Source organism: Carettochelys insculpta, chromosome 1, assembly GCF_033958435.1.
Source record: "Carettochelys insculpta isolate YL-2023 chromosome 1, ASM3395843v1, whole genome shotgun sequence".
NCBI lineage: Eukaryota > Metazoa > Chordata > Testudines > Carettochelyidae > Carettochelys > Carettochelys insculpta.
The window spans coordinates 178,130,520-178,157,250 of record NC_134137.1 but is presented as its reverse complement, the minus strand read 5'-3'; the positions used below and the strand labels follow the sequence as shown (position 1 = coordinate 178,157,250).

General features: G+C 43.4%; 1 protein-coding gene across 1 annotated transcript in view; it reads left to right on the top strand.

Annotated features, from left to right (window-relative positions):
* DOP1B (DOP1 leucine zipper like protein B) overlaps positions 1 to 26,731 on the top strand; it is a 102,089-nt gene that overhangs the window by 59,660 nt on the left and 15,698 nt on the right. The window contains exons 22-30 of the mRNA XM_074983429.1: positions 1,459 to 1,593; positions 3,674 to 3,729; positions 4,806 to 4,910; positions 4,999 to 5,065; positions 8,110 to 8,254; positions 17,206 to 17,288; positions 19,654 to 19,763; positions 20,704 to 20,850; positions 23,504 to 23,565. Of these exons, the coding sequence (XP_074839530.1) occupies positions 1,459 to 1,593; positions 3,674 to 3,729; positions 4,806 to 4,910; positions 4,999 to 5,065; positions 8,110 to 8,254; positions 17,206 to 17,288; positions 19,654 to 19,763; positions 20,704 to 20,850; positions 23,504 to 23,565 (910 nt within the window). The remainder of the gene's footprint in view (positions 1 to 1,458; positions 1,594 to 3,673; positions 3,730 to 4,805; positions 4,911 to 4,998; positions 5,066 to 8,109; positions 8,255 to 17,205; positions 17,289 to 19,653; positions 19,764 to 20,703; positions 20,851 to 23,503; positions 23,566 to 26,731) is intronic.

Sequence of the window (26,731 nt, the reverse complement as noted above, 5' to 3'; positions counted from 1 at the left end):
TGTGTAGACACTGTATTTTTAAATAGGGAAGTGCTATTTTGAAATGCATTTTGTTGTAGCACTGTTATGTCAAAATAAGTTATTCTGGTGTAACTCTTACGGAATAGCTTATTGTGGAATAACACTGCTGTGTAGACATACCCCAAGAAATTGTCCTATGACTTGTTAGGAGCTTTTTCATTGCTTGGGGGATAGAGGGAGGGAATTGTGGTCTCTGTCTTGCTGCTGAGCAAGACTCTTCAGTGAATTTGTGTGCATTTGAATCTGTATATGCAGAGTTATGTTTTTTTTCAATATCTTAATTAAATATTAAATCCCTTAAACCATTTTTATAGTAAGGTAAATTCTTTATCTTTCTTACAATAAATTTCCCATGACCAAAAATAATCTTATTGGTTTCTACTTTTCTGGGAAAAGAGTCAATTTTCGTAAAATATTAGAAATTATTTACAATGGTCAAATACTTGGTATTGGAATTGGAAATACAGAAGTTATTAAAAACAGTAGCATTTGCATATAAAATTAAACTAAAATGAGACTCTCATTCTATCCATTATTACAGTTTATTTTAAAATGTCATTCCAAAGTGAAATAACTGTAGCTGTCCAGAGAGTGACGAGTGTGTGTGTGTGTGTGTGAGAGAGAGAGAGAGAGAGAGAGAGAGAGACTACTTTCAAGATTTAAAATCTGTTCTCGTTCCACGCTGGAACAAAAGTACAACTTCTTGAACATTTTTGCAAAATGGAATTGTCAAAATAGCTCTACTCAGTTTAAAAAGATCAGCTTTTCAGTTCTCTCTCTGTCTCGTCAGACGTGAAGAAAGAGCACACAAGAATCACAAAACCCTTTCCAGCAAGCACACAATTTGAAACTATAAACCTCCATGAAATATTTTTGGCTCTGAAAAAGCATGTTTTGACAAAATTTCATTTAACTGAAAATGTTCTCAGCAGCTTTAAAAACAACTTCAAAAAAAAAAAAAACCCGAAAAGGAAAAAGGTTCCTGGATATCAAGGTGAAGAGCTCCACTTATATCCATAAATGCAGAGAACAATTATCAGTAAGCATTGCGTACCAAGCCAAATCCCGCACTTCAATACCAACCCCAGCAGATTCCAGTTTCCTCCATTGTGTCCAAAGCTCCAAGTCAGAAACATTTGTGAGGGTAGAGAGTCAGAGGTAGCTTCCTCTGGAGTGAAAGAACGCAGTTAATAAGTACAAGCCCTTTTCCTAATCTGCCTTTACTTTGAGTGCATTGCCTCATTGTGCTCCCAGAGACAGCGTGAGGGAGACCCAAACTCTGATCTCTTTGTGGGTCCCTTTATGACCACGTGTTGCATAGTTTGTAAACCACATTTGTGTTTCATATATATGTTTGCACATGGTTAATAGTGTGAAATGCTGTTTTCCTCCGTCATTCCTTGGTACAATGAACTTAGCAATGTATGTGTCGTTTAGATTCTTCCCGTGGCCAGTGCATCTCAGCTGATTCTTGTGGACTTAGTGTGTGCACTTAGCACTCTGAAGACTGACACAATATTACAGCTGGTAAAAGAAGTTGTCAAGAAACCATCCCAAATAAAAGGCGAAGAGGTAAAGTCTAAAATAGTATTCAGCTTCACTAGGTCTTCATTCTTCCAAAGGGTCCCTGAAAAACATCTTTGCTAACCTTATTAGATTAGAAAGGTTTTCAACATTTATCACTTTTTGATTACTCATAATTATTTCCAGAATTTGTTTACTCATCTCATTCTGTACCTGATTAAAGGTGTACTCCGTGTGCATATCGTTTCTGATTTGCATTTTAGAAGAGTAGCTGTTGGTTGCTTTGTGTCACTTTGATAGCAAAAAGCCAGTGTAACCAGTTTCTTGTGCATTCCCCCAGCATCGAGAAATCTCTAGATTCCATAAGCCAGTTGTAGTGATTTCAGCCCCTTTGTGTGTTTTCAAGAGAGCGTGGACAGGGACTCATTTTGTTTGATCACCAGCTGCAATAACAGCCCCACGAGCAACTCAGTGCAACTTACACCAGCCCTGAGGCTTTTTCTAGGGCCTTTCCGATGCAAAAAACACCTTTGCCTTAATCCGTCCTGGAATACAGAAGGGCAACTCACAAGGATCTGGCTCCATCTATTTTAAATTTATTGCTCAGATGATCAAAAGTGAAATTGCTGTCAAGCACCTAGCTTATTTTTCTCCACTTAATGATATTGCATTTCTTACATTTCACTCTGCTTGGATATTTTAAATATTAAGTTTTCCCTTCGAGGTCATCAAACATTCGCCAAGCACTTTGAGAAAGAAAAGAGATGGTAAAGATCTCTGCAAGAGCTAGGTATTTTGGTTAGTACCTAGTCAGTGTCACTTTCTGGTTCTGAGGCAGTACAATGCTACTCTACCTAGGCTTCCTTCTGGACAATGTTGAAACTGAAATTTATTTTAGATTTTCATTGAAATCTTAACAAACATGAAAACGTTTCTCTTCATACAAGGTATGGTAAATACCTTTACATTTGAGACCTAAGCTATGATCCAGTACTCCATTAAGCCATTGCAACATTAGAGCAAGCAAAGGAAACAAAATTTACGAAGAAGTTGCCAAAATTCTTCAGTTTTTATAGTGGTCCTGTTTCCCTTCAAATTGAGTAACTTGCATAAAATAAACACTAGAAACTGTATGTGTATCTTAAGGTACTATTTTGCGTGTGTATCTATGTAATTCAGTGTAACAGAAATAGATATTTAACATTAGTATAATCGTCCCACCTTTCAAATAAAAAAACAAGCTGTAAACAAAATCCAATGTGAGTGAGTGTTTTAAACTCATTGGCTGTGTCTACACTACCACCTCCCTTCGAAGGAAGGATGGTAATTAGGGTGTTGAGAGTTTACTAATGAAGTGCTGCCGTGCATAGGCAGCACTTCATTAAGCAAATCCCACCCCCGTGGCAACTTCCAAGTCCCCTTACTCCTCAAAAATCTTAGAAGTTGCCACGGGGGGGATTTGCTTAATGAAGTGTTGCCTACGCACGGCAGCACTTCATTAGTAAACTCCCAGCACCCTAATTACCATCCTTCCGTGGAAGGAAGGTGGTAGTGTAGACTAGCCCATTAAGTAGTAGTTTCATTAGTAAAGCTTTTTGACAGATTTTTTTTTATTAAATAAAACTTTTAAAATTCTTAGCATAACCTACCATAACCTTTGCATCTGGTTCAGTTAGCCAGGAAATGTAGCTCTCAGAGATTTTTACAAAATTTCACTTCCCAGATTCATGACTGCTGTGCCAAACTATTATGACTTTCAGTAAACTGAATGACTTTGCTTCTGTGGTGATTCTGCTGTTTAATAGAGCTTGCTTTGAAGGAAGCCAGACTTTTTACCATGCAGAGGGGTACATTTATAAGTGTTTCTAGAGTTTTGGAAGAATGTGTGTGGTGGATTGAAAGCATGTGTCTTGTTTTGTACCAGACCTCACTAGCAAAAGCTCTGAACTACCTATTGTGTCTACACAGACGAGCTACAGCCGATCTGTCTCAAACTGGGACACATATTGCTCTTGGAGGGGAAAGTGGGCGGAAGAGAAGCAAGTGTCCCATTAAATAATGTGTTCCCTACTAGCTTAAATTTCATTTTTTTATAAAACAAGAACATAATTCCGAGTTTTATTTTCAGAAAACTTCTCTAGTGGATATCCCAGTGCTGAAATTCACCTATGCTTTCATTCAAAGGTAACTAGATTGTTATGTAAAGTGATTTTCCATTTAGCTACAAATGCTCTTCCAGTAACTTAACAGCCAGAATTACTACTTTAGTTTTACTTTGACTTTCATAGCTGCTTGGCATGAGAAACCTCTGCATTGTCAGTGCTTGCTGAAGGAGAACTGGACAGACGCTGCGTTGTCAAATGGCAGACAGGCATAAGATTACTGTGCAGCATGGTGTTCTGTGATTGCATTAATGTAGTGGTGTCTGTGTCATCATGACACATGGTCATAGTGTACTGGCACAGCAGTATGCTGTAAGCTTCTCGTGTTATCAGGACATGCTGCTGAATTTTTTGTATGACCTTTTTCTGTTCCTCACTTCTGGAAGAGTATATGAAGGATATTTCTCCATAATGCACCTTCTGGACTTTCTTAGAGAGGGCTCCTTCGCTGCATCTACATGTGCCACTTCTTCTGGAAGCAGCATGGTAATGAGCAGTCAGGAAGATGCTAATGAGGCACGATGTAAATTTCCTGCACCTCGTTAGCATATGGCCACCTGATTTGGAGTCCAAAAGACTCCAAAATACATGTGCGAACATGCGGCACATGGGGATCTCCTGGAAGGAAGCCCTCCTTCTGGAAGCCCCCTTTCCCTCAAAATTTTGTTTTTCCAATTTATATTCTGCATTCAAAATGGTAGACATCATGGGAGTGATCAAAACTCTTCTGAGCACACACTGCTATGAAAGCATGGAATTCCTTGGGATATTTAGTGTGCAAAGCCGCCTCATTCTAGCACTCCTAAAGACCATCTTCTTTCACAGCACTGGCGCATTCTGTATGCTCCAAGTCTAGCTTTAGTTTGAATGACAGCTAGCATTCTGAGTTAATTCTGCTTATTATTTTGACTTTTGTCCATCAGTATGTTGATGTAATATGTCATCATGCATTGACAGGACATCCTGGTGCTTAGATTCAAATACGGCGGTTAGTAGTTAATTAGACTAAAAGACTGAAGTTGTTGTGGAGCTCCTAGAGCCAGCACTGTGTGTGTGTGTCTATCTGGTATTGTTTGACTTGCATATTGTTTTTGGCAGACTTCCTGTCTCCACCCTTCAGGAGAACTTTCAGTCATTGTTAGGAGTGCTGAAGGAATCTGTACAACTGAACTTGGCTCCCCCTGGATATTTCCTGCTTCTGAGGTATAGCAAATAACAGGGTGCCTTGATTTTATTTAAGTGAGTAAAACTGTCCATATTGCTAACTTAGGGTGAATTATTTTTCCCACAGTACTCTGAATGACTTTGTGACCAGAACTCCTAATTTGGAAAATAAAAAGGATCAGAAAGAGCTGCAGGTACTGTGTAGACATGTTTTTAATTCACAAACCTGGCACTGCACTCTTCTTTGCAACTAGAAATTAGCCCAAGCTATATCTGACCTGCTACCTACCCCAAGAAAGTTTGGGTATGGTATAAGACAGTAAATGTCAGAGAATGCATAAAACATAATTTTCAAACAAACAAATGATACTGTATATTTTTGATAAAATTCTAATCTGAGTTGGGATGCTGAATGGCCAAAATTATATTTTCATTGGGTATCTTGTGATGTCATCCTCCCAGGTTTAAATTCATAACGCAACTAGATGTCACCAGATGTTTGCACTGTCACTGAAATTTTCAAAAACCCCTAGAAAAATTGAGTGCAATTATTTCCATTGAAGTCTATGGGAGTTATATAGTTACATCTCCTAGCTGGCTTTGGCATTCTCAACAACTGTTTTATCCATTCACATATTGTGTAAATGAGGTGAGGATTTGAGCAGGATTCTTTCCTTCCACTGTTTCTGCTTTTGCCAAGTTAGGTGAAGCATCACAGCCTTATCAGAGTCATTTCTGACTTGGGTTTGAGTTGAAATCTTTGATTTTGAGATGGAATATTGAAAAGTGAACCTTCTAATAGCTGTGCTAATGGTGCTCATGCAGCCCAGAAGATATAGTAGACATGTGAGTGACATCAGTTCTGCTCCATAAACTGGTGAGCAAGATAATTTGTGTAGTGAATGCCTTGCCTCTTCAGCACTATCAAGAAATGATCTGATTATTTTGGTAGCCTTGAAAGGGAAACCTGAAGTTTCCAAACCAGAGTCTCCATTCTATGGTGAACAGCTCTGCTGCTCAAAGATAAGGCTGTGAGTAGGATTTGGCCCCACCCTAAAACAGGAGGATTTAAACATGGTCAGATAAAGTGGCAAAAGAATAAAACTTCATTGTTAAATCACTCACTTAAAAATAACTTACATCCCATCTAATTTAATGCTATATGGAAACCCTGTAGCTGAAGGAAAAAGAAGAGCAGACAGTTTTTTTCAGACCATACAGTTCAGAACCTCAAGAACAATAATGGGTATTGGTGCAATTCTTTCCTGAAATGTGAAGAACAAATTCAGATCAAACAAATCTTTGAGAGAGGATGGCTAATTAATGCAGCATAGTGGATACTTTGCAATCTTCATTTGAGACCATTGCATGATTGCTCCACTAGAACTGAAAAATATATTGATGAGATAGATTGTATAGCTCCCCAGGGAGACAAAGTTAACAAAGTCTCTTCTTTTAATCATAGTAACATGGCAGGCCACAGACTGGGACTGTGGAAATCTAGCTAAATGTGAACAGTGTGAACTGTCAGGGAAACATGCAGTGAGCTGAAACCTGTGAATTTGTCATTTATCATAAGAATGAGTCCCCAGTGTGTTTCAAGTTTGTGACTTCAACCAGGTGGCCATCAGAGTGTACAGAAACCAACATCACACTTAACATTTTGAATTCCTTGGGGTTCAAATCTTCTGTCCATCACTGGCTTGTGTGGACCCTGATTATCACATTAATATCACTATTTCATTCCTATTGGATGCTTCAATTGTGCAGACTTATGCTGTTGACCATAGAAGCAGTGGGAGATAAGATGCCTAAAGAATAAACTCATCATTGTAGCCTGACTCAAGGTAGACAAAAGAAACTTGTCGGAGGGATTAATGGTAACGAGAGTAATTCCCAACCAATCTGAAAAAATATTGAGGCCTCTCAACAAGATCATCTTCTGTGACGTGGATTCTACTAAACTGCTGATGTAAACCATTAAAATTTTAAACATCCAGAAAGCAAACGAGGAAGTTTTAAAGAATGAAGGCATTCCAAACAGACTTGGGGTGCTCTGTGCCAGTCAACACGGGAGGTGAAAAATTGAAGTGGGTTGCTTGTTTCTCCTTTTTTTAATCTTTGATTCTGCTATTCTCTATGCAGAGCTTAACTTTTATACCACAGTTGAAGAGAATACTTGTCAAAAGGGAAAAATTCTCCCTTCCTATTGTGATTATAAGGATAGTTGTCAAGAGCAGTTTAATTATAGCGTGGGATGATTTTTTTTTTTTTGTTACAGATAATTTTTGAACTAGTGTTTTATCCCAGATACATACGTGTGTGTGTGTGTGTGTGCGCGCGCGTGCTTCTGTGTGGAAAGGCATTATGCAGACTGATACCTGAATCTGCTCAGACCCAGAGCTTTTCTTTCTCTTATATTGTTCATGCCTGTTGCCCACTAACAGCAGGACTGCACCTGTTGCATGCCCTGAGACAAGGTGGCAGGGAGGGGGTCTGGTTCCGTGCCATTGGAAGGGGTGGAGCCAAGGGCAGAAGGGGCAGGCAGAGCAGCACTGCTGTGGCATTTCAAAGGGATCTGAAGCTCCGGCCCTTGGCACTGCCACGGTAGCAGCGGTTGGAGCTCTGGGCCCCTTTGAAATGTTGAGCCCAGGTGAAACTGTCACTTTTGTCTCCCACCCCCCCGCACACACACACTCCTGGCGGTGAGCCTGCCAACTGAAGGGAGTGATTCCTTCTGCAGAAGGCTGATAAATGCTTCTCTCTTCTGTTTGTTGTTACCTCCCATGTGCTCATAGGTATTATACAGGTTGAGCCTCTCTAATCCGGAGCGCTCTCATCCAGCAACATCTGCAATCTGGCATGATTTTAGTTAGCTGGATGACCACTTATCTTGGGTGTGGCCACGTTTCTCGTGGTCCCATAAGGTTTGTTTCCAGGCACCAGCTGTGGCTCTGTGTCTTGTGCTGTTATTTAGTTTCAGTTTACCCCTTAATGTCTTCTCAGAGCCCAGTAAGCGGTGGAAGTGTTGAGAATGTGCTAGGCAATATTGACCTCCAGAGGTCTGGCAAATTACTTAATTTGGCATCGGTCAGGTCCCAAAGGTGCCGGATGAGAGAGGTTCAACCTGCACAAGGTACAAAACACTGTTCCGTTTTCTAAATAAAACACGTTTCCTTGGGCTGGGCCTATCCCAGCAGCTTTCATCTGATACCGCATTGCACTGATTACTTGTCAGGAGGTGACCCAAAAAATCTTGGAAGCTGTGGGGAACGTGGCTGGTTCCTCCCTGGAACAAACTAGCTGGCTGAGCAGGAACTTGGAAGTGAAAGCGCAGCCTCAGGTATCCTTAGCTGACTCCTGTGCTGAAGAAGAGTTGTATGGTAAGTCGTTTCTTAAGAATCCAGTATTACTTCTGACCTTCTTGCCACTTGTCTGTACCATTTTAATATAAAGTTTAGTGACGGTCTGGCTTTGTTTATGTCAAAATAATTTTTATCATACAACAAATTTCTCAAGAGAATGAACTGGTATTTAAAAATAGAAAAGCTGATGTACACCCGAAGAGCGTGTTATTTTCTCATTTAAGTGGATATTCAATTATCTTAAATGGCATTGAGTCAGAATCTGTACATTACATGCACTATACTAAAGAGTACATTCTATTCTGTCCATCTAAATAAAAGTTCACAGAGGGCATAGAAACCACTTTTGTAATGATAAAATATGTTACTAATTATTAAATATAATCTGTATGCTTTCTGATTTGAGAGAAGCTGATCCTTTTTTTTCTTGCATACTTAGATACTGAAATTCAGTTGTTTTGTCTGATCTCATCTAAGAGAACATATTTCTAGCATGGTCTAAGGACAAGTCTGAAAACCAGTAATTGATGAGTTTTAATTGCAGCTCTGCAAGTCACTTAGTCTAAGGAGGCAAACATATCATTTTACCTCTTCGCTTCCTTCGGTGGTTGTTGTAAAATGCCTTTGGTGTATCTACTTCGTGGGGCAAAAGTTGTGAGAATTGGTTGGTTCATGCAGCACCTGGGGGGAGTGAAAGAGAAGTTAAAATGCTGTGTGGTCAGGCCAGCATTTTTAGACTTGGGTATTTAAGAGTCAGTACAGTAAATCCTCGAGTTATGCGGCAGTTGCATTTCTGCAGCACCCCCCATAACTCAAATTTTCGTGCAAGTCGAGGGGAGTTGGGAACCAGGCTGCAGCCTGGCTCCCCTCCACTTTCAGAGCGGGGGAAACTGAACAGGGCAGCGGCTCTGTTCAGTTTCCTATCTCCAGCCAGTCGGGGGGCGCTGAGAAGCAGGGGCAGCCTGGCTTCTGGCTCCCCTCTGCTCCTTGGAGCTAGGAAACTAACCAGGGCTGCTGTCCTGCTCAGTTTCCCCTCTCAGCAAATGGTGGGGAGCCAGGAGCCAGGATGCTGCCTGGTTCCCAGCTCCCCACCACACCGGGGACTGCGAAACCGTTCCTCTCAGGGGCAGCAGTCTGATTCGCAGCTGCTGCCCCTGACAGGAGCAGTTTCCCGTTGGGATTGCAGCCTGACTTGTGGCTGCTGACACTGCCAGGAGAGGTTTCCTGCTCCTGTCAGGGGCATCAGTCACATTAACCCGAGACACACGCAATTTGACTGTGCGTATCACGAGGGTTTATTGTATAAGCTTAGGGTGATTGGCACCTTTGAAAATTGAAACATTTTTTCTTGTGGATTTAGGCACCAAATGGGAAGCACCTTGGTTTGAGACATTAAACTTCAATATTTTTTATATAGTTGCTACTTACTGAGATTTATTATTATACCAATTTTTAAAATAACTATCTAAGGGTGATGTTAATAGAATATGACCTGATATGCCTGGAGGAATCAGCTGTGCTAGTTATTCATAGCTGTGGTAAAATGTGCACAGTGTTTTTTTTTTTCCCCTAAAGTTTCTGATGCCTCCCCGGCCAGAATAATTGTATGTTTCATCCTGTCAGCTTGGTACGATCTTCCAGCTGGGCATCAATGTGCCCTTCTCAAGGATTTGTTGTAAAATTACCCATCCTAAATTCACAGTCCCCTCAAACCCAGTAGTCACCACGCAGGGCCTGCCTCCATATCCTTAGGATCCCACCCCGGCCATAGTGATCTCCATAGTTTTAGTCCGTGGACTACAAGTATCAAGGAGTGCATTCCATGAACTTCACTTCCTAGAGCGGAATCTCAGCCCCTCCTCTACTCCTCTCTCCCTCCACCCCCCTTTTTATTCAGAGCTGTGCATTCAGGCTGCTTTCACCAAAGTGTCTTTTCGTTCAGTGAGCTCACGGTCTGTGATGCGGAACACTTCTGCGAGACCCTTCTCAGTGAGACTTTGAGTTACCCTCTGTGAATTCCCATAGGGGTTAGCACTTGCCTTCTGGCCACTGGAGTTCTTGGAGATGTGTGATCCCTATGAGTAGTCCATGAGCACCCCTCTTTCCTTTTCTTCTGGGAGCTTCAGCTGATTTATAGAGTGGGAAAAGGCAAGGAGGTCAGTGCTTGTTGCCTCTCACTGCCTCAGTTCACAGCATGAGGAGGCATAGGACCCTGGCATGAGCCAGTGGACACTGCTGTGGAAGTCTCAGGTTCAAGGAGCTGATGTGTGGCCATGGTGAATTCCCATAATGACCACACATCTCAAGGAACTCCAGTTAGTATAAGGTTAAATAACCTTCCCTGCTTAAACAAACCAAAACACCAGAAGGTTTTTTGGCTGCTCAATCACTCACCCAAACAATAACACCCCGTTCTTCATTTAAATCAGCTGTGAAAAGTTACACCCCTTTTTGACTAAGGAACTTTACTGAATGAGTGTTCTTCTTCGAGTGGTCCCCGTGGGTGCTCCAGAATAGGTGTCGGGCTCGCCCGGCGCCGCAGATCGGAAATCTTCCAGCAGTTTCTCCTGGATCACGCATGCGCCGGCGCGCGCCGCCCCCCTGCACACCCTCGGCCATGTGCACGATCCGGTCCCCACCAGTTCCTTCTCAACCGCCATCGGCTGCAGACGGAATCCACTCAGGCTAAGGCCAGAGTCAGATTACTTAGTGTTTTTTTTTTTTCCACGTGTAATTTGTTGTTTTGGTTATTAAACAAAAAAAAAAAAAAGAGAGAAAGGAAAGACAAAGAATATCAGCAAAAAAAAAAGAAAAAAGAGAGGAGCGGAGAAGAGAAGAGCGGACGTGAAGGCCATTTAGGTCGCCCGCTGCCCCGCAGGCCGGTGATCATTATTTGGGGTGGAAAGGCACAAATTAAGTGCAAAGTGCCCTATTAACAATAAAGGACTCGCCGCAATGGCCTCTTCAGGTTTTAAAAAGCGGGAGTCATGCCGTGAAGCTATGCCGCCCTCCGTGGGGCATAGCGAAGGCATCTGACACCTGGGGGAATTACAGCTACCCAGACGCGTTCTCACTGTGCTGAGCTCACAGCCAGGGCCAAGAAGGACAGAGCGATGAGGCGTAAAATTCTCTTGTTGATAAGGCTCTCCAGCCGGACTTGCCGGAGAAGCCTCACCCAGAAGGGCCCTCTGGGTTGCATAAGAGGAGGGCAGTTTTTCTCTCTCACCCCCTCAGCACAGAAACAAAGGAAACTCTCCCTGGCTTGATCTTTGCCGTGCGTTTGCAGTGAGCAGAACGAGTGGAGCACACAGCCACCAGCTGCATACTTGGGCAAGCGGCAGCGCGGCAGCACACGTGGCAGAGGCTGAGCCTCCGATTATTCAACAGCCAGCACGCGCGGCGCCTAGAGCATGAGCCAGGCAAGCACCGGAACCGGCGGCACAGACCTCCGTGGCACCAGCAGTGCAGGGCTGCCAGGCACGGAGCCTGCAGGCACCGGAGGGGGATACCCGCACGGCACCGCAGCTGACGGTGCCGAGCGCAGTGCTGACAGCGGGGCCGAGATCCCCGGCACAGAAGGGGGCGGTGCCAGCCCCGCAGCGGAGGGGCAAGGCAACATCAAAAACCCGGCACCGCAGTCCATCTCTGGACAGGGCTGCGTGGCTGTTAGCACCAAGCCCTCCCCCTGTGATACACATGCCGCACCGAAGGCCTGTGTCTCCACCGGCCCATCCGAAAAAAAAAAACAAAAAACAACTCCTTCTCCGTTCCTCCAACCAATGTCACCATGGCTTGGGCCACCTTCACCATTTCTGGGATTGGATCCCCTGGCGTACTATCACAAGCCAGTTTCACCTCTATCTGTGTCGTCGCGGAGGTCTCGCTCTCCCAGACATCGGGGGTACACACCCCACAAGTGGTCTAGGTCTCCATCCCCAGACCCTTGCCCATGCTGCCATGGTTGTCCTTATCAGGCTGGACACAGACACACCACAGGCCTACACCCAGGGGCAGGTGTCCCCCCCCCCCCCCGGCCGCTCAATACCCCCGTGGGCACTCCCGATCGGGGACGGAAACACAGTTGTCTAAAGGGGAGTTAATTTTAGAACCCCGAGACTTTTCTTCACGATCCTCCGGCGACCAAGTGTATCATTGACCGCAGGAACCCGAGGTTTCGAGGGAGGTTTACCTTAGTGGTTCCTCCTCATCCTCCCCAGATGAGGCCATGGCCCCTGGGGATGTCTCTCCCCCGGATGACCTTAAACAGTTTCAGGAGCTGTTTAGAAGGGTGGCTTTCACGCAAGACATTCAAACGGTAGAGGTGCAGGAGAAACATCACAAACTCCTGAAAAATTTGAGACCCCCGGCTTCATTCAAAATTGCTATTCCACTGGACGAAGCCATTCTGGAGTCAGCCACTACTACATGGCAGACTCCGGCCTCTGTTCCGCCTACGAACAAGAGAGCGGATAAGAAATACTTCGTCCCGGCAAAGGGCATGGAGTTCCTCTTCAGTCACCCACAACCAAATTCTTTGGTGGTCGGGTCGTCCCAGCAGAGGTCAAAGGCTTCTCAGTACAAATCGGGGGATCAGACAAAGATGCTAAGAAGCTAGAGCTGTTTGGCAGGAAGGTATATTCCTCTCCTATCCTGCTATTGAGAGTGACAAATTATGGGCACACCTAGCAAACCATAATTTTGATAATTACTCCTGGCTTACTTCCCTCATGGATTCACTTCCGGAACATAAAAAGCCGGTGTTGAAGGCGATTGTTCAAGAGGGCTACGCAGCATCGCGGACGGGAGTCTAGATTGCCCTGGACGTGGCGGGCACGGCGGCATGTTCAACGGCTACAACAGTGGTCATGCATAGAGAATCCTGGCCCCAGACGTCGGGTATCTTGAGGGACCTACAGGCGAAGATCATGGACCTTCCCTTTGATACACAGAAGCTGTTTGCGGACTCAACCGACTCAGTCCCTCACCCCAGTAAGGACTCGAGAGCTACACTTAGAACCTCGGGCATTTATACTCCCCCATGCAGGAAGGAAAACTTTTACCCTCAGCAAAGACGCTACGCTTATAACCACAGCGTGCTCAATATCAATGAGGCTATGACCAAGAGCGCTATCAATAGCGGCAACAGTACAGAACTCCTAGATGACGTTCTTAACAAAGCCGTACACCGTCGGGTCAGGCCTAAAGGCAACAAGTTTGATGGGTAGGTCGGGGGCTGCACTATCAATACCCTCGCTCAATGCCACTCTCATTTCATGTTCCATCATCACCTCAGACCGTTCCACTCCCAATGGCAAAAGATCATCACAGACATATGGGTGCTGGAGATCATAGCCACGGGTTGCGCGATCCCCTCCCAGTCACTTCCACCGACGAAGCCTCCCACCAGTCCTCACCTCAGGGATGCTGCCACGAGGCGAGGCTCAAGCAGAAGGTGACTCACCTTATGTTCATAAGGGCGGTGGAAAGAGTACCGGAATAATTCCAGGGGAAGGTTTTTATTCACACTACTTCCTACCAGAGAACAAAACAGGACACTGGAGGCCATCTTAGATCTTCGGGGCCTCAACAGTTACTTGCATAAGCAACGGTTTTGGATGATCACAGTTGCCTTGATACTCACGGCACTGGACGATGGAGACTGGGTTGCAGCACTCGATTTACGAGATGCTTACTTTCATATAACAATCCACCCGGCACACAGACGCTTCCTCTGCTTCACGGTCGGCCAGGAGCGCTTCCAGCACAGGGTTCTTCTGTTTGGTCTCTCCTCGGCCCCCAGAGTCTTTACCAAAACCCTGGCAGTGGTATCAGCCTACCTGCACAGACAGTGGGTGTTTATTTTTCCCATATCTGGGCGACTGCCTGCTAAAAGGGACCTCGAAGGCAGAGGTCTCACGCATGAGACGCGTCACAGCGGACACGTTTCTTCGCTGGGCCTAGTCATCAACCTCGCAAAGTCAAAGTCCGAACCCACACAACATATAGAGTTCATAGGGGCACGCATAAACTCTATCACAGCAAGGGTGTACCTACCCGATGCCCACTTCCACGCAGTCAGTTCGCCGGTGCAAGTCATTACATACAGCCCCACGGCGCCGGTCTTAACGTGCCTACAGTTGCTGGGCCATATGGCGGCAGCAACATTTGTGGTACAGAATGCCAGGTTGCACATGTCAAGCCTGTAGCATTGGCTGGGCAGCATTTACAAACCGGTATCCCACACTGTCCACAGGGTGGTGTCGCCCACAACAGAGGTGTGCAGATCCCTGGCGTGGTGGGAAAACCCCGAGAATCTGCTAGTGGGGGTGCCTTTTCACCAACCACAAATTTCTATTTTTTTCTTACTACCGACACCTCCCACATAGGATGGGGAGCGCACATCGGCAACAAGGTAACGCAAGGGCTATGGTTCCCTGTGGAACAGACACTGCACATAACCATGCCGGAGCTCAGAGCAGTGTTCAACGCCTGCAAACATTTTCCAGATTACCTACGTGGCAAAGTAGTCGGGATTCAATACCGACAATACCTCCACTATGTTTTACATCAATCGACAAGGAGGAGCACGATCCCATGCCCTATGTGTGGAAGCAGTCCAATTGTAGAATTGGTGCATCGCCAACAACATAACGTTGAAAGCCTTGTATTTGCCGGGCACTCACACCATGAAAGCAGATCAGCTGAGCAGGCGCTTTGCAATCACACACGAATGGCAGATCCGTTCCGATCTGCTACGGCGCATTTTTCGTACGTGGGGGTTTCCACAGATCAATCTGTTTGCCACAAGGTCTTGCACAAAGCCAGAAGGGAGAGAGCTCGCATGATACTCATAGTCCTGCTTGGGATCGGCAGCAATGGCTTCCCTTGCTTTTACGCATGTCGGACCACCCACCGTTCCCTCTACCAGTGGCACCGGACTTACTCACGCAGGCTCAGGGGTCCTTAGTGCACCTGCACCCTCAGGGTCTGCACCTACAAGCATGGCTAATCCATGGCTCAGCTCTTTTAAAGAGCACGTGTACAGAGGGAGTACAACAAGTCCTGGAATGTAGCCGAAGGACCTCCACCAGGAGGACTTACAAGCAGAAATGGACTTGATTCACAGCCTGGTGTTCTGCCAAGCAGTTAGCTCCCCTTGACGTTCCTATACCTGTAATACTAGAATACTTATTGGACCTCGAGAGGCGAGTTTTCTCTATCCTCGCTAAATGTCCACCTCGCCGCTATATCAGCCTTTTGGCATACAGAGGAAGGGCCCATGGTATTCGCCCATCCTATTGTTACCAGGTTCTAGAAGGGGCTGGTAAACCTGTACCCCCCTCGGAAACCGCTTCCACCATCGTGGAATTTGGACTTGGTGCTCAGCACGCTATCGGGTCCACCTTTTGAACCATTAGCCACAGTTCCCATACGTCTCCTTATGATAAAAAAAAAAAAAAAGCCAACCTTTCTCCTTGCTACTGCGTCAGCCCGCAGGGTGAGTGAGCTCGCGGCAGTGATGGCAACGCCGCACTGCACAGTATTCTCAAAGGAGGCGGTAACCTTAAGGCTGCACCCAGCCTTTGTTCCAAAAGTCTCTTCGGAGTCCAATCTTAACGAGCCAGTCGTTTTACCCGAAGCCTCACAGCTCCGGCACGGAGGCATGCCTGCATCTCCTGGATGTGAGGAGGGCGTTGGCCTTCTACATAGACAGAACTAAGTCCTTCCGGAAAACGGACAGGCTCCTAGTCTCTCTCTCTCCCAGGTCAAAAGGAGGAGGTCTCTCTTCACACAGAATCTCTAAGCACATTGTGTCCTGTATAAAAATGTGTTACAAGCTTCAAACTGCTCCTTTGCTGGCCCCACCCAGAGCTCACTCCACCAGGGCGGTGGCGGCGTCAACAGCCTTCTTCAAGGGCATCGCGTTAAAAGGCATCTGTAGAGCGGCGACCTGGTCTTCCTACGACACCTTCGCCGAGCATTATGCCCTGCCTCGGGTATTCGAAGAGGATACCTGTCTGTCGACAGCAGTCCTCTCGGGGTCAAGCTGCACATCAACCAATTACCCACCTCCTTACTTGGGTTACTGCTGGGTAGTCACCTATTGTGGAGCACCCACGGGGACCACTCGAAGAAGAAAAAGAAGTTACTCACCTGTAGTAACGATGGTTCTTCGAGATGTGTCCCCGTTGGTGCTCCACCACCCGCCCATCCTCCCTGCTTCGGATCTCTGTCTAGTGTTTTTCAGGAGCATCCGAGGCGGTTGGTCAAGGAACTGGTGGGGACCAGATCGTGCACGTAGCTGGGGGCGCACAGGGGGGTGGTGCGTGCCGGCGCATGCGCGATCCAGGAGAAACTGCTGGAAGATTTCCGATCTGCGGCGCCGGGTGAGCCCGACACCTACTGTGGAGCACCCACGGGGACACATCTCGAAGAACCATCGTTACTACTGGTGAGTAACTTCTCTTTCTCTAGTCTTTCCCCTCCCCCATTTTTCCTAAGGTCTTTGCCAGAAGTAAAGCACTGAGATAGACGCTGTAAAATTTTCAAATTTATACTTCCACAATGTGCATGTGTAATCATAGTAAATGGGACCTGACAGTGCATTAGTTTCATGAATGCCTATGTCCAATAACTGAGCATTCACTCTTTTTCAAATACTATAACTTAGAGATCTGAGGCTAGAAGCTTGTATCCACAGGCATGTTAGCTCTCTTAACACCTGTTTACTGGAAACTGGCATATGTTAGTGGCTTTAAAGACGTCTAAAACGATACAGTGTACAGTCCCTGTAAAATCAAGGGTGGGTGGCATGCATATGGGAAGCTGGCAGGGTTTACAGCAGGACTTCACTGCAATTCAGTATGCAAGGTGTAACTCAGATGGGGACCAAAGAAATCCTGAAACATTTGGGTTTGCAATAAGTTCTTCAAATCAAAATACAAATTAAAAATTTTGTTCTTTTTCAGATCCTACCCTAATGCCATCCTCAATGGTGTCTGCCTCTGCTCCCTCAATATACAGTGTTCAAGCTCTCTCTCTTCTCGCAGAAGTAAGATATAAAGTTCCTACACATCTTCATAAGACAAAATTGTAAGGATTCAGTATGTATCACTGATCAACAAGACATGAAACAAAGCTCAATCAATTTATTAATTAAAGACTGCATCTGAGATTAATCAAGATGATAGGGAACACAAGCAAAGATAGGTACTTTACACTTCCTGGGGGTGACTTTGCAGCTGGGTTTGGTTCCAGTTTGTTGCAATTCTCTGACATTTTTGTACCCTAGCTGTTCCTGTGTTTATATTTTGTAGTTTCCTATGTAACACTTTCTAATTGATTACTTCACTTTGCCCTTGGCAATTAGTTACATACATATATTATCCAATTGTAATCACAAGTTTGATATTAAGGTAATATTTCCTATACACAAGCAAGATGATTCATGCCCCTCATATGTTCTATTTTCCAATACAGAATTCACTTATGAGCAATTTTCCATTTTTTTAACCTATGCAAAGCTTCATGCTTAGTACTGAATTTATTTCTTTCAATTATGTTTGTCTGTCCACTTATAATTTTCTTGTAATTTAAGTTACTATTTCATAAACTGTCATTCAAGCACTGAAATCAAGCATGTTTGCTGCATTTACTTGCACCTATGCAGTGCCTTCTGCACCTGTAAAAATAGATTATGAAGACTGGTCTTGCAAAGATACATATCCATTGCTTTTTGTGCACACTTATGTAAGTGTAATGCTTAGTTAGGTTTACCCTTTAGTTCCCTTAACAGAATGTAGAAGGATGCTGTGAGTCCTGGGCCTATATGACAAACATCCCTTAAGACAACTTTGCAAAGCTTTACTGGAGTCAGGCATATGAGCTAACGAGATACACATTTGCCATTCTTCTACATGTGTAGCAATTTAACAAGTGATACAGTAAATTGAGATGTTGGATTTATTCTGGTGTTTGATAATGACAGTGAGACAATTTTTCTTTTTTGTCTTTCCCTGAGGTTTAACATTCCTCCCTTTCCAAAAGTGCCTATTCCGGCTTAATATAGTATGACATTGCAGGATTCAATCTACCTGCAAATTTGGGCAACTACTAATGCTTTACTCCTACTGCGCTACTTACAAATAGGCTGTTACAGGCTGCAAGGCTATCAGTCACACACTGGCTTCCACCAGCTTTGATTGCCACTTGTTAGGGTGACCCCACCACATTTCCAATGCTGGATTTTTCCCCCCAAAAGTGTGTGTTCTGCTCTGTAGAGCCCCCGGGTGGCAGTTCATATATTAAGTCCATTGCCTCTTGCAGGGCGTTTAAGATACAGTACAACAGTCTGCTACCAAACGTGGAGTTACCCACACAATCAACAATCCCAATTAGTTTTAATTAAAGAATAAGACAGGTTTATTTGCCTACAAAGAGAGAGATCTTGAGAAATCTTAAAGTACATGTAAAAGTCAGAAATAGATGAACAGAAATAAAACACACCCTCCTTGCTAAAATTTAGCAGACTAGACTTGGTCCAAGATAAAATTCTTACCTTATCACATTATCCAAGTAACATAGCTGACTAAATTTTCAGGCCAGGATCTGTCCTCAAAGTCCAAAAGCTGTTTCTTTTGTAATGTTGGGTGAAAGCAGGAGAGGTGGATAGCCTGAGAACTTGTGGTGGTTTGCCCCTCGCTTTCAGGGTTCATCTACACTAGGAACTAACTCTGAAGTCAGGCACTACATCGAAGTAGCCAGCAGGGAGTCCACACATATTTTCCCTTACTTCGAAGTTAACTTCAAACTAGGGAGCCCAACTTCGAAGTCCTTACTCCATTCCCGGGAATGGAGTAGTGTCCTACTTCGAAGTTTAACCTCAGAGTAGAGTTCGTGTAGACTCTCAACTTCGAAGCTGCTTACTTCACAGTTGTACTTTGAAGTAAGCAACTTAGGAGTTATTTTTGTAGTGTAGACACAGCCTTATTGTTCAGTTACCCCTTTTAATGCATTTTTCTGTGTTACTCCCAGCTAACATTCAGTCTGGCTGTGTGAACAAAGACGAGTCTGGTGGTGAAAGAGGTTCCATGTTAGTTGTTAAGATGCAAATCTGTTTGTCCCTGCCTCATTTCTTTGCCAAATTACCCCTGTATAAAGCTATCAGCTTGTCCTGTGTCGTTGAGAAATGGATTTACCCACTCCCCAAACTTGTCAGGTAAACGCACTTCAGCCATGATTTCATCTTACATATATAATTCTACATTTAATGTTAGTTACATATATTTCACAATTACTATCAGCAGGCTACCAGTTTTACTTTACAAGGCATATTTTGTGCAAAGATTATTATAATGTTGTGTAGGATATGAATAAGGGGTGCATTTGATCTCAGGTGGAATTTTGGTTTTCTGAAGGTTCTTGCCTCTCTCCTGGACATGGTTTACCGTAGCGATGAAAAAGAGAAAGCCGTGCCATTAATCTCACGCCTGCTGTATTACGTATTTCCATATCTACGCAATCACAGGTAATAGCCCTGGGGTTTTATAGGTGTGTGTTCCTTAAAGCATCCTAATTGTTAATCTGATCCTCAGGACTTGTTGCAAGGCTCAACTTTATTCCCCAGGCATTTCTGGGATATGGATGAAAGGGTAACTAGAATGGGTGAGGACCAGTTTGAGGTGGAAGATTTGTTGTGGATTGCTTTAAATTAAGGATGGTATCTTTAACATGTATGAAGCATGCCTTCAGCATATGAACAAGACATGCACCCTGTTTAGCATTTTTAGGACTGAATAATAAAGGTCACTTTTTTCTTAAAATATAACTTAATCATGATCATCACAAAACACAGGCAAGCAGGTGAACTTTGATAACAAGCTTTGCAAGGCTACTTGGTTGGTAGTCTTAGTGGATCTGTGCCAGTGCAGGAGTCCTGCAGATGAGGTGTTGGCCATCCACGAGTAGCAGGATAGCACGTACCTTCCATTTTTCTTATTCCTGATCTTTCCTAATGATTATATTTTTTTTTTCTACCTGCTAATAATAGCAAACCATTTCTCTGAGTGGAATCTGTAGAAATGGCCTAACGTCCTGCATAACTGCACACTGAATTTTTTCTGACCAGGGCACCAATGAGGCCCTAAAGTGATTGTTCAAGTGCGTAAACTCAGTCCTTCTATTTAGAATAAGGACTGGAAACTTGAATAATCTTAACTTTTGCTGAAGGTGTGAAGGTCATCTGAAAAGAACTGAGATAGGATTTTGCTGTATAATGGTTCATTCCAGTTCATTTGTATAGTTGAAGAGCCACTCATCTCCTCAGTGCCAGAAAAAAACAAACCCTCTTATATTTCTAGCAAACAGGACTTGGGTAAATTAGGACTCGGACTGAAGTTCTGGGGAGTAAAGCACTCAATTGGTGGGCATAAATACCATGAATATTTATATTTGAGCTTTATTTGCAGTGCCTACAATGCTCCTAGCTTCCGGGCTGGTGCTCAGTTGCTTAGCTCCCTAAGTGGATATGCCTACACTAAACGAGCCTGGAAAAAAGAAGTCCTGGAGTTGTTTGTGGACCCAGCTTTCTTCCAGATGGACACTTCATGCACTAAGTAAGAAATGATATTGTGGTAATCTCTAATTGTGGTGGAAATTTCCAGAGACATTAAGGAGAAGCCTGCTGACATTGAAAAGAAGCCTTGTCTTGAATTTCACTATGGACTATGTTAACATTGAAATGCATGCCAAATAGCTAAGGAACAGATTTTCAGTAATGTGCAGAGGCAGGATAAATTCTCTTTGCATCATGTAAATGCATATTCTCCACATTAACCTGGGGATCCTCACTTAATTGAGTTCAGGAACAAAACATAACTGTGTTTGGCATTTCAAACACAATTCAGAAGTGAAACGGTACAGTGTAGGGCTGTTGATCTAATCGCTGTTAACTCATGTGATTGACTCAAAACTTAATAGACTACCAGTTGAAATATATTAATTATTTTGGATTTTTTTCTACATTTTCAGTATTGATTTCAATTACAACAGAGAATAAAAGTGTATTATGCACATCTTGTTTTATTTTTATTACAAATATTTTAGTCTAAAAATGATAAAAGAAATCGTATTTTTCCATTTGCCTCATAAAAGGTCAGATGTGCAATCTCTATAGTGTAAAAATGTAACTTACAAATGCAGATTTTTTTTGATTTACATAACTGCACTCAAAGCAAAAAAATTAAAACTTCAGAAGAAGTCTACACAGTCCTATTTCTTGTTCTGCCAATTTCTAAGACGGACAAATTTGTTTACATTAATGGGAGGTAATGCTGCATGCTTCTCATTTAAGTTACCATAAAGTGAGAACAGTTTTTCACACAACTCTTTTGTAGTTGGCATTGCAAGGTATTTACTGCCAGACAAACTAAACAGTGGTATCCGTCTTTGTGCTTCACCCAGCATCCCAGAGGATGCACTTCCGTACAGATGATGCTCATTTAAAAAAAAAAAAAAAGTGGGTTAAATAAATTTCGATGCCGAACTCCTTGGGGTAGAATTGTATGTAATGAGCTCTGGATTACCTGCATTTTACCATATATTTCGTGTTATAGCAGTTTTGGATGGTGACCCAGTATTTATTTATTTTTAAGAACACTTTCACAGCAGATTTGACAAAGCACAAAGAAGGTACCAATGTGAGATTTGTAAAAATAGCTACCGCACTCAACCCAAGGTTTAAGAATCTGAGTTGCCATCCAAAATCTGAGAGTGAGGAAGTGTAGAGCATGCTTTCAGACATCTTAAAAGAACACCATTGTAATGCAGAAACTACAGAAACCAAAATATCAAGAAACAAAATCAACCTTCTACTAGTGGCATCTGCCTCAGTCTGCACGGCATGGTGTCATTGTCAAGCAGAAGCCATCATCAGCATGGAAGTGTGTCCTTTTGGAATAGTAGTTGAAGCAGGAAGAAAAATATGAATCTGAAGTGCATCTGACACACAAATACCTTGCAACGCCAGCTGCAATTCCTGTTCCCACTTTCAGGTAACATTGCAAACAAGAAGAGTGGTAGTTGAGAAGTCACAGGTGTGGTATTCTGACTATCTCCTGCTCCATCAATGATAATCATTGGGCTGTGTGCACATGCTCCAACTGTAGCCCTGTACAGGTGGCTATGTGGTAGGTTCCAAGAGAGTCCCCAAAGGCCACAAAATCAAGAAAGAGTTGAAGGTTTATTGTAAAGGAAGCGCAGTAATAGCTTTCCCAGATCACATGCCTGCAGGTAGGCTAAGAATTTGTGCCCATGAAGTGGACATGACTCAGTCAGTGACATAGGGTCCGTCACTGTCCCGGACAATGAATTAAGTCAATACCCCAACATTAATAGACTGAAACAATCGATCTGTGATGCACACCTTATGTATCATCTTGCACATTAACGACATGTTTGTTACTTCCCCTTGTACTGTCCTGACATTTCAGACAAAGCATTCCTATTCACCGCTTGGTGTGCTTTCACTCCTGATGTTTCAGACACAGTATCACTATTTATCACTTATGAGAAACTATTTTATCTTGTGCTAGGTTAGGTTGTCCTTGTACTGTCCTGGTGGAATGTATTTACGTGTTCTGTATGTTTTAGCAGTGCTAGTGCTGAGTTCATGTCCCAGACACTGGCTTGTAGGCAAACTTCTGCTTTTTGACAGGGTCTGCCAGTTACTCAGTGTGCTTACTTCAGGCCTTGCACCCAGGCCCATGCTTCAGGCACTTCCTTTATCCTATAAGAAGTAGGGAGCTTTACCTCATGAAAGTTGTAAACAAACTTGTATAAGTGATAGGTGCATACGAAGTAGGGCCAAGCGGACTTATAGGTTCTAAAGTTTTACATTGTTTTGTTTTTTGAGTGCATTTATTTTTCGTACATAATTCTATATGTGTAAGTTCAGCTTTCATGATAGAGACCACAATACAGTAGTTATATACTGTGAATTGTAAAAACTATTTTTTTCTGTGTAATCAAAAATATAAAGTGAGCACTGTGCACTTTGTATTCAGTTGTAATTGAAGTCAATAAATTTGAAAATGTAGAAAACATCCAAGATATTTAAAATAAATGGTCTTCTATTACTGTTTAATAGCAAGATTAATTTTAATAGTTTGACAACCATAGTAAAATGTTCCCTTTTTTGCATGAAATGTTATCCAAGGGTTGCTTTGCTATGATTTGTGTTTATTTTATTTTTTTGTATGTTTTATTCAGTTGGAGGTCCATTATAGATCATCTTCTAACACATGAGAAAACTATGTTTAAAGATTTGATGAGTAAGTATTCTTTACTGATGATTTATTATGGCAATAATTTGAAATCCATATTTGGGCGAGCTGTCAAATATACATTTTGTCTTATAATAAATTAAGAAGGTGGTATATTAACTTCAGCGTACAGTCATAGTTCAGAATATTACCAATAATTTACTCATGGAAATCCTAGTATACTCAAAAGGGTAGAGAGTGGTAACCGTGTTCAGAAGGCATTCTAAAACTTCTCTTTACAGAAATGGAGATAATTTTTATAATAAGCTTGGATTTCTACAGGCAGACTTAATCAGAAGTATTGTCACCTGTACATGTCACTTACAGATGCTCTTGTTGCTAGGGAGTTTAAAGCCCTACAATAGCAGTTTCTGCCTATCTAGCTCAGCAAATAGATTCCTCTTTCTGTAGTTTTGTATGAGTCTGTCGGTAGGATAGCAAGGAGCTGAGTGCAAGGCAGAGCACTATCATAAGCAGTGCCCTACCAAATTCACAGTCCATTTTCATAAATTTTGTAGTCATCGCCTTTTTAAAATCTTGAATTTCAGAGTTTCAGATATTTACATTTTAAATGTTGTGGTGTTGTAACGAAACAGGAATACACATTTAAAAATGGCAAACTTTCAACACATAAAGCCCTTTAGACTCAGCATTTCTCAAAGTGGGGATTCTGACCCAAAAGGGGGGAGTTACAAGGCTGTTGTAGGGGGTCACTGTTTTGTTACTCTTACTGGGCAGCTAAAGAGCAGCAGCTCCTGATGGGGTGCCCAGCTCTGAAGGCAGTGCTGTGTACTTTTGTGTATTTTTACCGTGTGATGTAGTGTGTTTTTTGGAACTATAGGACAGCCCGGGGCTGCCGCCCTGAACCCTGTGCTTTGGGAAGCCCCATGGCAGCTGCCCCAACCATCCTATGGAAGGGACAGTCCTTCATATTGATGTTAGCACACAGGGCCCAGATTTCATGGTCTGCAACGTTTTTCATGGCTGTGATTCTATGGCAATCAAAAAATTTTTTGTGTAATCGAAAATAAAAAGGGAGTACTGTGCTTTTGGCCATAAAATCAGTGTGTGAGTAGCTTCTGTATTCTTTTGACACCTCCCCACGACCACAAGCACTGGCTTTTCAAAGTGCCAGGGGGTGCTCAGCCCCCAGTTCTGCCCCCAACCCAATCTTGACTCCAGCCCTTCCCCAAGGCTTTACCTAGCCTCTTCCTGCCCATTTCTGTCCCCTTATGCATCCCAGGCGCACCACATCCCTGCTTCTCCCCATCTCTCCCCGTCTCCCCAGATGCAGTCAAACAGCTGTTTGTGGTGGATGGGGGGCACAGTGAGGATACTGATCCAGGCAGCACTGGGGGTGGAGAGGGTGGGGGTGCTACCAGTGGGTGCTCAGCACCCACCGTTTTTTCCATGTAGGTGCTCCAGCCCCAGAGTTTGGCACCTATGCCCCTCACACTCCAAAACCTCATCCTCCAGGCAGCTCAAGTATGGGACTCTGATCCAAGTGCAGTCTTAAACTTCAACTCTCGCTGCCTGAGGGAGGAGAGGAGAAAATCCCTACAACACACCTAAAAATTGAGGAGAAGGATACTGGTTTCTCTCTTCCACGGTGCCTTTTTTTTGTTTTTAAAGTTTAAAAAAGAAAAAAAAGCCGGTACTTAGCTGGCTCCCCATCCTTCCCCGCAACCAGTCCCATGGCTGGGGCGGCCAAGGTACTCCATACTGGCAAGTACCAGCACAAAAAACCACTGGTCTTCCATTTACCCTTTTATACCATTTTAAAATGTTTTTTTTAAAAGAATAAGATATAAAATGTGATTGACTGAGGCCCCTTTTGGTGCTGTCTGAGTCTGTTTTCCCTGCCAGCTTGGGCCCTCATTATCCTTGTGTTGCTGAGCCAGACATATTCACTTGCCACAACACACAGGGTCCAGACATCCCCAGCAGAACTGCAGACTTTAACTGAAAGCAGCACAGTGAGATATTTGTCTCTAGCATTCATACCCAGCCCCTCTAGAGGACAAATCCCCAGAAAAATCCGTCTTATGTTGTGTAGAGATGTGTACAACATAAGCTTGTGAAATTTGAAGTATAAAAGGTTTGATTAAAGTGCTCATAAGAGAGGCCTGCCAGTGGGATTGGGGAAAGAAAAGGGGCAGCTGCCCTGGAGCTCAGTGATTTCAAAGGTCCTGGGACTCCCAGCCACTGCTGCTACAGCAACAATGGCAATGGCCAGAGCCCTATTGCCACCAGAGCTCCAGGTGGTGTGCGCCAAGCAGTGTGGAAGAGCTTGCTGGAGGAGGCTAGTCCCCAGCCCTGCCCCTTCTCCTCAAAGCCTCACCTCTTCCAGGGACTCAGAGGTACTCCCTTCCCCCCTACCACCCATAGCCTTGTTCAGGGCCCAGCAAACTGTAAGTTTTCCTAAGAGAGCCCACAGAGCAGTGGAGGTTACTAAACAAAATAAAAATTAATACATAAGCTAAGATTAATACACTACAGACACTGGTTACGTGTAATATCTCACCCTCAAACTTGTTCTAAGAAGTTTCTTTCACTGGAAAGCTGCCTAGCCTGGGCCCAATCCTTCCCCCTTTCAGTCTTAGGTGTCTTAGCAGTCATCTTGGGAAGAGCAGCCAGGAAGAACCGATGAACAAGATTACCTCATTTAAATAGATCTTGCATAAGGCAGAAATCCATTGCGTTCAGTCCAAACTAGCATTTCCCAAACTAATTTGATAACTGAACACTTTGGGGCTTGGAATACATTGATGGAAAACATGTCCTAGTCCAGAGGGTGTGCAGGGTTGAAGGGTTTCATACCAAAAAATTGCCGCATATAATGCTCAAAAGTTGATTTAAAATTGTTAGGTTTTTTTAGTTGTATTTTACAAAAAAAAAAAAGAAAGAAAATCATTCAAATGAACAGCTAATGTCCTTCTGAAAGAAGAATTGTTAGCAACCCCATAATTAAGTATATAAATTAAAAAGTAAATACAAACCCAAAACAAAATATTAATCTAACAGCCAAAGAAGGATGGCTAGTGTTATTCTTTTGCACAAAAATAGAAAGTAAAATATTGTTTTAAAAAAAAAATTGTCCTTCCTTAATGCTTAAAAAAAATTTATGAAAAAGAAATGAAAAACAAATTAGGTATGAAAAATATTTTTACATTTT